General features: G+C 36.7%; 1 protein-coding gene across 4 annotated transcripts in view; it reads right to left on the bottom strand.

The window, feature by feature from the left end:
- Nucleotides 1-13,381, bottom strand: part of LOC150092489 (uncharacterized) — a 171,452-nt gene that overhangs the window by 125,239 nt on the left and 32,832 nt on the right. For all 4 annotated transcript variants that reach the window (XM_090414775.1, XM_090414774.1, XM_090414777.1 and 1 more), the window contains exon 2: nt 2,062-2,168. In XM_090414775.1, coding sequence (XP_090270901.1) covers nt 2,062-2,168 — 107 coding nt within the window. The remainder of the gene's footprint in view (nt 1-2,061; nt 2,169-13,381) is intronic.

Genomic DNA, 13,381 nt, shown 5'->3' with positions numbered 1-13,381 from the left:
ACAGGTGCCAGGATAGTAAAGGCGCCAAAGATTTGGTATGATATTTTAAATAAATTTTGTCAGCAAAATACTTCAGTCTTCATCTATGAATCTCCAAATTGCTTTAGATGCATTGAATGATCTAAATCAATTTTTAAATGATTATAGGTCTGATGAAACTTTCCAAGAAATTGTAGAAAGCTCAAAATTAATTGCAGCAAAATTTGACACAGAATCTATATTTTGTAGTAGTAGACCACTAAGGCAACATAAAAAAGACAACACAATTTGATTACGAACATGAAAATATAGTAGATCCTTTTCATTTAAAGTAATTTTTTTTCTCTGCATAATAGATCAACCATTACAAACTTTGCAGGAAAGATTTACTTTATTAAAAGAACATATGAATTCATTTCAGTTTTTTATTTGTTAAGTACTTCACAAAATAAAGAATATTTATTATCTTGTAAAAAGTTACGATAAAAATTAACACACGAGAATCATTCAGACATTGACGCAGACGATTTATGCAAAGAAATTTTACACTGTCAACCATTTATTTCTAATTTTAAAAACAATATAAATCAGATAATTCAGTATATTTATTCAAACGACTTAATCACAGTTTATCCAAACTTTACAATTGCTCTTCAGATTCTTTTGTCATTACCGGTATCTGTAGTATCTGCGGAACGGTCCTTTTCTAAACTTAAAATTATTAAAAACTAATGGTGAAATGTTAAATATCCTATTATTCACCGATGATGTGGTATTAATATCTCACTCACCCAAACTTTTAGAATCAATGCTGAATAACATAAGCCAAAACTGCCAAAAAAATTGGATTGGAAATAAACCCGAACAAAACAAGATGGATGAAAAACAAATACTGTAAAGATCATACAATCACTCTAGAATCACACCATTGAAAAAGTTCAAGAATACATCTACCTCGGCCAGTCCATAAAAATGAATAATGATATATCAAATGAAATAGCGAGGAGAAAAAGAGCTGCTTGGATAGCCTTCAACAAAATAAAATCAACAATTACCAACCAAAACATAGATATAGAAATAAGAGCCCATCTTTTCATAGTCACATCTTACCAGTATTAACTTATGGCAGTGAAACATGGAACACAACTTTAAAAGAAGAACAAAGTTTAATAACAACTCAACGTGCAATATAAACAAAATAGACCACGTAAGACACACAGAAATCAGGAAGAAGTCTGGACTCACGGGCATAATAAAAGCAATCTACAACAGTAAAAGAAGATGGGCAGGACATCTCGCCAGAATGAGAGACAACAGATGGACAGTCAGAGTTACAAACCGGTATCCGAGAGATACCAAAAGAAAACCAAACCTGGAAGACCAGCCTTAAGGTGGGAAGACCCAATGATTAAGAAAGTCGGAAGAAAATGGAGAAGAAAGGCCCAAAACAGGAATAGCTGGACTCTTTACGACCTGCAGTCATGGAGAAATCCTGACTGAAATCACAGGTCCAAGGTAATCTTAATTATTTTCTTATTTTGTGTTGTGAATCAAAAACTGTTTAATAAACTAAACATGAGTTGCCAACACAAACCTTTCTACCCTCATTACTCTCTCTCTTTTGCTTATTAATACTCTCCTCACTCTTCCTCTACCTGCCCCCAATCTGTCTTACTCTTCTCTGTTCTATCACTTGCTCATACTTTGCCCTATTTTTCACCCACTTCCTCCACGTTATCTTTTTTTTTCTGACCCATTTCATCATTTGTGCTTCATTCACCTTTATTCTCTTTGTTCGCTGCAATTGCTCCCTCCCCATTTAGTGCCCCCCCCCCGTAAGCATTCATCACATCACCATGTCACTTTTGACACATACAATTCTGACATTTCCTTTCGTAACATTTCTGATGCACTCAATCCATTTTCACTTATCACCACTTATTTTTGATAGCAAATACACCACATACATGGTGCATCTCATATTGAACTCCCAGATTTTTTATATTTTTAATTTTAGTTTTTAAAACTTATTTATGATTTTAATGATTTTTAGCTTTAGATATATTTAGTTTATAAATATACCATTATAGCTGAGAAGTGTGATGCTTTCTACTTCTGACAGCGAAGGTAGAGACAAGATAAAACTCTGTGGATACATGCCTGTTGTTGTCCAATAAGTATTTGGTTTCCTGAAAAAATGCAGAATATAATGGATTAATCAAAGACAATGGTAGCTCACATGGATATATGTATATATATATATGTATGTATATATATATATATATATATATATATATATTTAAAACAAGCAGATATGTAAATATATGTTGATGTCCTATTTTCTGTGATTAAATGGTATTACCAATAACAGAATTAAAACAAAAGTTAAAGTATATCAGTACTCATTCATGATCACAGATCATCTGCTTTGATTACAGATGAACATAAGAGCAACAGTATGTGATATGGACAGTGCAAATCAAACTGGATATGATGTCCTGATGCTCCATTTGGAGCACATTATGGATGCTCTATCTTTATCTTTGTAGGTCAAAACAGAACAATTCCTAATCTTTAACAAATTTGGGCAGTGTAATGGTTAGAGTAGGCAGTAGATTCATTAAAACACCATCCAGCTACAAATCTGCTCATTAGTGAATGGTGGTTTTCTTCCACCGAATCTTGTGCTTGGAAAGGAACATCTGCAAGATACCACTTTACCATAATGCAGAATGGTGTCATCGATATATTTTCTGCAGATACGATGTCACTTTAACTTGAACAAAATCTGGGATATAATTAAAATATGTTTTTATTTAAAATATTCTGGAGGTTGTTGAAGAGGCTCAGAAATGGAGGAAAGAGTGCTGTAAAAGGAATTAGAGATAATAAATGTGACATGAAAATAGGAGAAAGAGATATCCTTGAAGTATGGAGTAATTACTTCGAAAAATTGCTAAATGAAACAAGCAGTGATAGCACAGTGGTAAAAAACCCTCAACAGGCATACAGTCAGGAATACATATCCATACTTGAAGTAGAAAAAGCCATCAAAGGCTTGAAATGTGGAAATGCAGCAGGAGTAGATGATATTCGACCAGAAATGCTTTGCTGCACTGCATATTTCAGAAGGCGTGAAGAAAGGGACGAATTCCCGATGATTGGAGAAGAGCTCTCATAGTACCCATATATAAAAAGGGAAATAAAACTGAATGTGAGAATTACAGAGGTATTTCCTTACCGAGTGTTCCTGGTAAGATATTTATATACTTGAGAAACAGATGAGAAGAATTGTGGAAGAAAATGGGAATATAACAAAGATCTGTATTTAAGTTTTTTCGATCTGGAAAAGGCATATGACAAGGTGCCAAGAGAGAAGCTATTCAATATGCTACACTTATATGGTGTCAATGGGGCATTATATCAAGCAATACTTAGTCTTTATTTGAGTTGTAAATAAGCAGTTAGGATTGAAGGAAGTACAGGAAGATGGTTTAATGTTAAATCCGGTGTGAGATAAGGATGTACATTATCCCCTCTTTTATTCATTATCTATATGAATCATATTATGAAGGAAAGTGAAAATTGGAGATGTTAATGTCAGCTCTTTGCTTTATGCAGACGATGTTATACTTCTAAATAAATCTGCTACAAGTCTGCAAGATTCCCTGACTAAATTGAATAACTGTTGTAATAGATATGGTATGAAGGTCAGCAATAAAAACACAAAGACAATGAAAATAGGCAGAATCGTTGAAAATGTGAACTGCATTGTGAATGGTGAACTTGTGGAACAAGTAAAACATTTCAGCTACTTAGGCACGATTTTTAATGAAGATGGGAAATTAAATACAGAAATAGACAACAGAATCAATAGAGCTGGTAGGGTAGGAAGTCAATTGAATAAATTCATATGGAATAAGAGAGAAATTAGTCAGAACACTAAATTAGCTGTATAGAAGACAGTGTTCAAACCAGTTTTAACTTATGGATCTGAGAGCTGGGTCAGAAGTAAAACACTTGACCAAAGACTAGAGACCACAGATATGAGAGCCCTGAGAAAGATTAGAGGAGTGAACAGATGGAATCAATGGCAATATCATATTAAAAACGAGAATATTAGGAAAGAACTTGACATTGTCAGCATCCAGGAATGCGTTAGCAGAGCTAATCTCAGGTGGTATGGTCACTTAAACAGAATGGGCAATGAAAGATTAGCAAAATAAGTGTTCTCTGCCTGGTCAGCAGCAAAATGACCCAGAGGAAGACCAAGATATAGGTGGATTGATACGGTACAAAGTGCCTTAGACGATAGAAATATAAGATCTGATAATGTTGGGAGTCGACAAGTAACAGACTGATTTGTAGGAAAATTGTATATAGGGAGTTAGTCATGATGTAAATTTTTCATGTAGTACTATCATATCCTGTACACTCCTTGAGGGTACATGGCAGGAATTTGAAGATGATGATTTTATTCTGTTCCTTTTCAGAGTTATTAGCTATACCATTAAATCTTCATAGTGTCAGGTAAATTTCTTTTTTTCTGTTCACACACAGTTTCTTTCTTAAAGTTTCTGAAAATGTATGCAAGTCTTTAGAAGTGTTACTTATATTGCATTATTTGAAAATAATTTAAAAATATTTTTACTGCCACATAATTTTATATTAAGTGCATTATTTTCATAACAACATACATAGATTGTCTCTGCTAAATTATCTTACTTCACTCAAGATCCTACACTTGTCTGCCTAAGAATATATTCAAAGATGTTTCTGTGATGAATATTATTATTATACAGGTTATCATCTCTATGGAGTCAGAAGACTCATTGTGGGAGATCCATTATTCATACACTACCATCATTCACACTCTACCTATCACACCCCTACTTAAACTTACTCACTGATGAAGCACCCACAACCACCTCTGGCAACCCATTCCACCCTCCAAGCAAAAAAATCTAGCTCTAACACCTTTGCTAACCACCTCTTACAGAACTTCCAATAGTGACCCCTTGTTCTCTTCCTTCTAGCCATGTACCAAAAAAGGTTTTCAGTATAAGTTCTATAAAAACCCTTTAATAACTTAAATGATTCTATCATGTTTCCTCTTTTTTGCCTATCAGCTAATTTTGAGGCATACCAATTGTAGAATGCCAAAAATTATTGGGATCACTGAGACGTGGTTGACAGAAGAGGATATAATAACAGGAATAGAAGTCGCTCGGTACAGCATTTTTCGGCAGGATAGGAAGGGAAAGGTGGTGGTGGAGTACTGCTTATGATAAGTGACGACCTATGTCCTCTAAGAGTGGAGACTTTAGAAGGCAGTGGCACTAATGATTTTGAAAGCATATGGTGTGAGGTAGAGGTAGGCAAGACAGGATATTTAGTGGGCTGTTGCTACAGACCCAGGAGCACGGAGGGTGGGGACCAGGAAATGTTTAGACAGTTGAGTTTGGCAAGTGCAAGAAGAACGATTGTTATGGGAGATTTTAACTACAGTAGTATAAATTGGAGAGAGGAAGATGCATGTAGCAATAAGGGAATGGAATTTCTAGAATTCTTGAGGGACAAATGTCTTAGGCAACATGTAATAGAGGGAACAAGAGATTCAAGAGTTTTGGATTTAGTTTTAGCATCAGAAGACTTGATAATAACTGAGATGACATCTCTCCCACCAGTTAGAGAGAGTGACCATATGGTTTTGACTTGGAAAATGAACAGACATGCAGGAGTATCAAAGAGACGGGAACGTATGTGGAATTATAAGGCAGGTGATTATAATAGTCTAAGACGTCAACTTGGAGAAGTTTCATGGAGGGAGGAATTGCAAGGCCGGGATATCATTAATGCATGGGAAATTATGAAAGAATATTTGTCAGCAGCAATGGTAAGTTGTGTACCACGAGTGAAGAAGAGGACACAATTTGGAGTAAAGTGGATGACAAACAATATTAAACAGGAATTGTATGCGAAAAAGAGGCTATGGAAGAGACATAAGGAGACAGGTGAAGAGAAGATGCATGAAGCGTATAAGACACAGGCCAGAAGAGTGACTAGTATGGTAAAGAAGATGAAACTGGAATATGAGAGGAGATTGGCCCTAAGATCCAAAGATCCTAAAATCCTAGGGAATTTTTTAGATATGTGGTCAGCAGGAGAAGAAATGACTGTGGAAGAATGATATTGTGGGATAAAAATGGGAATAGAGTGACTAATGCAGAGGATATAGTGGAATTGTTCATTTAACACTTTATTGGAGTATTTCATCCTGGAAGAGTCAGTTTTAATGCTAGAGGGATTGGGCAGGTTCAAGGTTTAGAGGTACAGGAGGAGAGTGTTTCTTGATAGGTTGAGGTATCCTGTAAAAGGCAATTTATTTTTCTCTCATAGTCAGCCTTTTCCATTACGATTACCGCTTTTCTTTTATCTGCTTTTGAAATAGATATTTTGCTATTTTTTCTTAATGAAACTAGCACCTGGGTTTCAGCACTCGATAAGTTACATGGTGGTAATTTGCTTTTAAAAAGAGAAGATTGATTTCATTAAAGTTAATTACTGTGGTTATCATGTGATTTATTATTTACAGTCATGCCACAGGTACCTTTAAAGATTAGATTCTTCTTTTTGGCATGCACTAGCAATGCTTTCATATCTCACATACCACACTTGTCATGTACTAAATCATTTGTACCTGCCAAATAAACATTAAAAATAAATAAATACTTCCCAAATTATGCTGTCTATTTTGGTGTGAAACTTTTGCCCTAAAACAAGAATAAATTATTACTATTGCTTGTAATTAATTTACTCATGAATTAATTGATCCTTCAGGTCAAACCTACTATTCATTCACTTGGCAAGTGAAAAATCTAATACTCACAACCTCATTTACCACACACACTATTTCAGGGATAACTTGATCTGTTTCCTTCCTGGCATATACTAAAAAAATTTCTCCTGAGTCTATCCTATAAAATCTCTATAGTAATATGTAGATATATACATATATATCAGAAGAGATATATGAGAGCTCATGCTTCACTTCCCTTATTTTTGATAATACTGTATTCTAATATGCAGGAGACATTCACATCTAGCCTAACCCAGCACAAACACATCACCTTCTCAGCCTCCAAAATAAGTTAGGATCCTTTATTGTTCAAAACACTACTGCTCTCTTGCACAACTCTTAACACTTTATATAAATGTTGTGGTGAAGGTACTAGAGATTGGTGAGAAGTAAAGGGAGATCATATTTTACTAACTTACTTATGTACTATAACAAGGTGACAAATGTCTTGGACAAGGGAGATGCATTTTATTATTACCCCAAGACCCCATGGAGTCAAAGACTCATCTAGAAGGTCCTTTTATCATACACACAGCTCATCATACTGCACCATAAACACACTCAAATTCTCTGCACACACCACACTCTCAGACAAGGCATTCCAATCATTCACAACTCTGCATGCAAAAAACCTGCTTCTCACTCCCTGCTCACACCCTCTTTATACAGCTTCCAGGGATGACCTCTGGTTCTCCCCTGATCTCCCAGATGCTGTAAACTGCATCTTCTCAACCTTTCCTCATATTCGACATTCCAGAGGTCAGAAACTACCTTAGTCAGTCACCTCTGGACCCTTTTCAACATTTCTTTGTCCTTTTGAAAACCAGGTGAATATCTGTGCACAGTAGTCCATGTGTGGCCTAATCAAAGCCTTATACAATGGAACAAGAATCTCCCTACTTCTACAAGTTAGTATCCTCTGCATCATTCCCAGAATTCTCGTCACAATTTTGGAAATGTGTCCCCTAAATTTCAAATAACTATCCACCATCACTCCAAGATCTCTTATGTACTCCACTTCCAACAATATATCCCCCAGCAAGAATACATCCCATCTTTGTTTCCTAAATTTTAAAACCTTACATTTTGCAACATTGAACTTGCATCCCAATTCCTGTGCCCATTCACTCAATTTATTCAAGTCTTCTTGTAAGGCCACAACATCTTCTCTGCTCTTCATAGTTTGTCTCAACTTTGCGTCATCTGCAAACAACTGAATATCTCCATCCAAATCTTTGCCAATATCATTAACACACAAGTTAAACAGTAATGGCCCTAAAACAGACCCCTGAGGCACTCCACTAGTGACTTTCCTTTTCCTGGATATCGCACCCCCATACACAACTTGTTGATACCTATCAGATAGCTGTCTCCAATCCAATGCACTAATCTAATATCCAACCCCATCTGCTCTAGTTTGACTGTCAACTTATCATAAGATACTTCATCAAAAGCCTTTGCGAAATCCAAGTATATTACTATGTATCCTTCTCCTCTGTCCAAGGAAGCAGTCACTTTATTGTAATATAATAAGTAAGTAGATTACTAAAACGTGACCTCCCCTTAGCAAATCCATGCTGTCCATCAATCAAAGATAATTCCACTGCTGTCAACCCACTTCTGGATCCTAGGTTCTCATCAGCTTCTCCAACAACTTAACCACAACATCTGACACACAGATAGGCCTATAATTTGATGCTTGAGTTCTATCACTTCCCTTGTGAAGCAGCACAATCTTGTCCTCCTTCTGAACTTAACCCAGTGCAAGACTCATATTAAAAAAATATGTCAGATGTCAACTCCCTGACACATTCCTTCAGAATATGTGGTGATATATTATCAAGTCCCACAGCCTTATCAACATCAAGTTTGCTCAACTCCCCATACACATCTTGCTCACTTACAGTCAGTCTCTCCTTCCCATCATCAACTGCTCTCAGTCTGTCTCCCCATGAAGTCACATTCACAAGAATGAAAGACCTTTATGAACTGCTCATTAAGTATCTCCCCAATATCTTTCACAACAGTTGTCCTTATACCATTTTTTCTAATCAGTGTCATCCTTTCATAATTATTATTATTATTTTTTTTTTTTTTACTGGCTACATATCGAAAGAACAACTCCCTAGGATTCTTTTTGGCTTCATTAGCTAACTGCTGATCATACCTCACTTTTGCTACCCATAACAACCAAGTCACCTGCCTTGCTGGTCTTTGTAATCCTCATGGAATTGATTATTACTACTTCTCTTATGCTGCCTCCATAATGCCCTTTTTCCCTGTATCGCATGCTTAATCCCTTCATTCATCCATTTCATACCAATATAATTTAACCTTCTGACCCTTGGAATACATTTAGACATTGCTTCTACTACATAGTTCTTAAATATCCCCCAAGCTGCATTGATCTCTTTTCCAGCTAACTCCTCATTCCATGCTACACCTATAAACTGTCTCCTGAACTCTTCATAATCATCACCCTTGTAGTTGCACATATACCTTTTTCTCACAGAGGTCCTCGCACTGCTGGAAATCACCCAGGTAATCATTTCATGGTCACTCTCACCAATTGGAGGTTGATTTGACACCTCATTTATAATTACATCCTCTGATGAGATAATCAATCCAAGACCCCCAATCCTCATGTGCCCTCTGTTGCATACTGTCTGAGGTAGTTGTCCCTCAAAACCTCAAAAAACTCGTTTTCTTTAGCTCCAGTTGCTATCTCATCTTCCTAGTCTATATTGTCATAATTAAAGTAACTCATAACAATCACCCTTTTCTTATTTGCTTGGCTAATTTGATTATACATTTCATAATCACTACCAACATTACCAGGTCTATAACAACATCCAAGTATTTCATTCTATTCACCTCTATCTCACACCATACTGCCTCAAAACCACAGGCACTATTTCCCTTTTGCATCTCTACTTTGTATGGACATAACTCTTTCTCTATCATCAATAGCACTCCCCCCCCTCCCTTTTTACCCTTTCTATCCTCACAAAACACATCATACCCTTCCATCTCTATCCCTGTCAGGATGTCATCCTCATCCAACCATATCTCACTTATTCCAACAATTTTTGGATGAACACTCAATTGATGCAACCATTTCATTTGCCTTTTCTTACACTTCTAGCATTTGTATAGAAATACAGCAGCTCATTCCTGAATATATAGCTAGTTCCACTGATGCCACTCATTCGATGTGATTTCTCTCCATGCTCAACTCAAGTCATTTCTCCTTATTCATCTTAGAACCCTCTTCAAATCCAACTGTTTTCTCTTTATCCCAGGTCATCCACTTCCTTTCCTGTCTACACATGCATTCACATCCTCTTGGAGCATCCACCTTTCTCACGCTGTGTTCTCCTGTCCACTCAGAGCCTTCCCATTTCCTGTCCATCTTGAACAACTGTTCTCTCATTCTCTATTCTCATGCTGCTCACTTCTTCATTCATAACCACCTCTTCAATCTCTCCTGCCTTATTCTCCTGCTCTCCCACATCACTTCCCACTTGATCAGATTCATTCTCTACCTTCCAGCAGCAGTCCCTCCAAGCGACTCACACCAAAACCATTCAAATGCAGTCATACAGTTCACTTCATCCTTCAAACTCATTACACACATTAACAAACTGCACTCCTTTCTCCTCGCACATTTCCGCTAACATATCATTCATAATCCTTGCTCTCCACCTCATCTCGCCACTCTCGTACATAGACTGCCACATGGCAAGCTGTTAAATAAACTGAAATGGATGGGAATAGATAACAGACTTCGGAGTTGGATCAGTGACTGGCTGTCAGATAGGTATCAGAAAGTTGTATATGAGGATGCAGTATCCCAAAAGAGGAAGATCACTAGTAGTGTGTACTGCAGGAGTTAAGTTTTGGGACCATTGTTGCTCAATTTGTATATTAATGATATTCTGATGGGTTTAACTAGTGATATGTGGCTGGTTGCAGATGATGCAAAATTGGGGAAAGCAATGCAGAGTCAAGCAGATGTTATGGCCTTACAAGAGGATTTTAATATATTGCTCTTGCATAAATGGACAGGTGACTGAAATGATCAGTTCAATGTTGCAAAGTGTAAGGTTTTGAAATTTGGTAAGCAACAATGGAATACAAAGTATACAGTTTGTGGGAAAACTTTAAACGAGGTAGAGGAGATGATAGATCTGGGAGTGGTGGTGAACAAGGACCTGAAATTCAAGGGCCACATTGCACAAGTTGTGAAGACGTCACAGCTGTATATATGGACTACCTAAAATTCATAAACAGAATGTGCCATTAGGCCCAATTATAGATGCCACTGATTCACCCATATACTAAATTAGCCAAACATCTAACCAAATTGCTCTCACAATATAACTGGCAACACTCCTTCACACACACAAAACTCAGCCCATTTTAAAGCCAGTATAGAAAACTTCACACCAACACACTGCCATTAAGGTCAGTTTCAACGTCTCCTCTTTGTTCACCAATGTCCCACTGCCAACCTGGTTGGCCGAGTGGTTAGCATATCCGCTCTCCACCCAAAAGGCTGCGAGTTCAAATCCCGCCATGGGCATGGATGTTTGTGATTGTCTGCGAAATACTAGTGGTGGTGGGTGGTAGATGGTGGATTGAGTGTGGAGACATAGAGTTGAAGAGTAGGTGCCTTCCCCTTGATGAGTCAGTGGACTCCCTGGAGGTGTCACATAATAATAATAATAATAATTAAAGACACTTTAGATGTTATTCAAACTGAATTTCCTCCCAATATTTCAGCTTTGTTTAAAGGCTAACTCTGGCTATTTTGTTTGACAAAAAAAATTCAAACAAATAGAAGGGACAGCCATGGGCTCTGTTTTATCTCCCCTGGCAAATTTCTTCATGGAAACATTTGAAGAGAAAGCTCTAAACTCTGCCCCATATAAACCCATTGTTTGGGTATGCTTTGTTGATGTATTCTCCATTTGGTCACATGGCCTGGATGTTCTCAACATTTTTTAACCCACCTAAACAGTCAACATTCAAGGATCCAGATCACATTATAAAAAGAAAATGACAACAGTCACCCCTTCCCTGAACATTGCCTGAGGGATCCCTGGCATTCTCTGTTTACAGAAAACCCACACACACACACACAGCGATAAATACATTTACAAACAGTCACATCATCCCCCCCCCCATCTCAACACTATGGAATTATTAAAACTTTATATAACAAGGCTAAATTAATTACTTCAGATAACAGAGTCATCTCTGCTGAACTTGACCACCTTCATGAAACCTTCTTAGTCAATGGTTACAATTCCTACCATATCCAAATAATATTAAAACCCCAAACTGCCACACCCTCATCCCCCCCCCACTTCTCCCAGAACAGACACTACACCAAAGCTATCACTATTCCATGTATCCAAGGCACATCTGAAAAACTAACACAACAATTTAAAAAAAATAAAACCTTTCAACCACTTACAGACCATATAAAAAATTAGCCCCCTTATCCATTCCACCAAAGACCAGCCAGAGCATCTAGACATGCTGGGTGTTTATTAGGTCCTTTGTAGTCATAAGCTATACTACTATGGCTAAACAGCAAACATCAGAATTGTTGAGTATAAGGACTATATCTGTTTCAATCACAGCAACCGCTCAGGATTTACTGACCATGCTTTGGACACCTGTCATAGAATACACTGGAAGAAAACAACTTTACTCCATCACAGCAAATATAAATGCAAAAGACTTTTCCCTGCCTTAAGAAAATATCCTAACCTTAACAAATTTGGTTGCATGAAAATGCCCCAAATTTTTGAAACTGTCATCCTCTGTACTTCAGCTCAACAGCCAAGAATGCACAATTTAACTCACTAGGAAGACACTATTTAGAACTTTAGGCCTGCTCTTAGTTGCCATGATTCATCTTCATTACATAGTGTACTGCCTGCGTGCATGTATCTTATATTTTTTCCTTGACAATGCCAATTTAACTTATATTGGAAGTATTAATTAAATGTATTTTAGTTAATATTAGTCTATGTTGTAATTTTCTTAAAAAATACAGTTAATTATAATAATGATGATAATGATAAATCATTATACCCCATCACCATAACCTGCACAAAGTATTCCCTATTTCTTTCCTGTTCAAATAACTGTAATATACTAATGAAGCATGTACAGGCCCATATCTCTAAGTGTGCACATTATCCTATAATGCATTGCATTATGAGAATACCACTATTTGATCTTTATTAAGGTCTCATCGGTGGAAGCCAGATACTAAGGCAATTAATGTGATTTCAAGGCTATAATAAGTAGCTACACAAGTAGGTTATACAAATAGCTTAAGAAGTGTAAGCAAACTTTGTTTGCTTACACTTGGATAAAGGATTAAATTAAATTTATTATAGTCTAACCAAGAAAAAACTTCCAACATCTTTCTCTAAATCCAGAGTAATTTAATAATAAGGTGAGACACCTTTTGGCAACTCGTATAGGTAAATACGACTTCTCCATTGCTTCTGCCTTGGTATC

This window comes from Typopeltis vanoorti, chromosome 25, assembly GCF_054136105.1.
Source record: "Typopeltis vanoorti isolate ZY-2024b chromosome 25, IOZ_Tvanoo_1.0, whole genome shotgun sequence".
Lineage (NCBI taxonomy): Eukaryota > Metazoa > Arthropoda > Arachnida > Uropygi > Thelyphonidae > Typopeltis > Typopeltis vanoorti.
The sequence above is the reverse complement of the archived record's forward strand: the minus strand, read 5'-3'. Positions and strand labels throughout refer to the sequence as shown.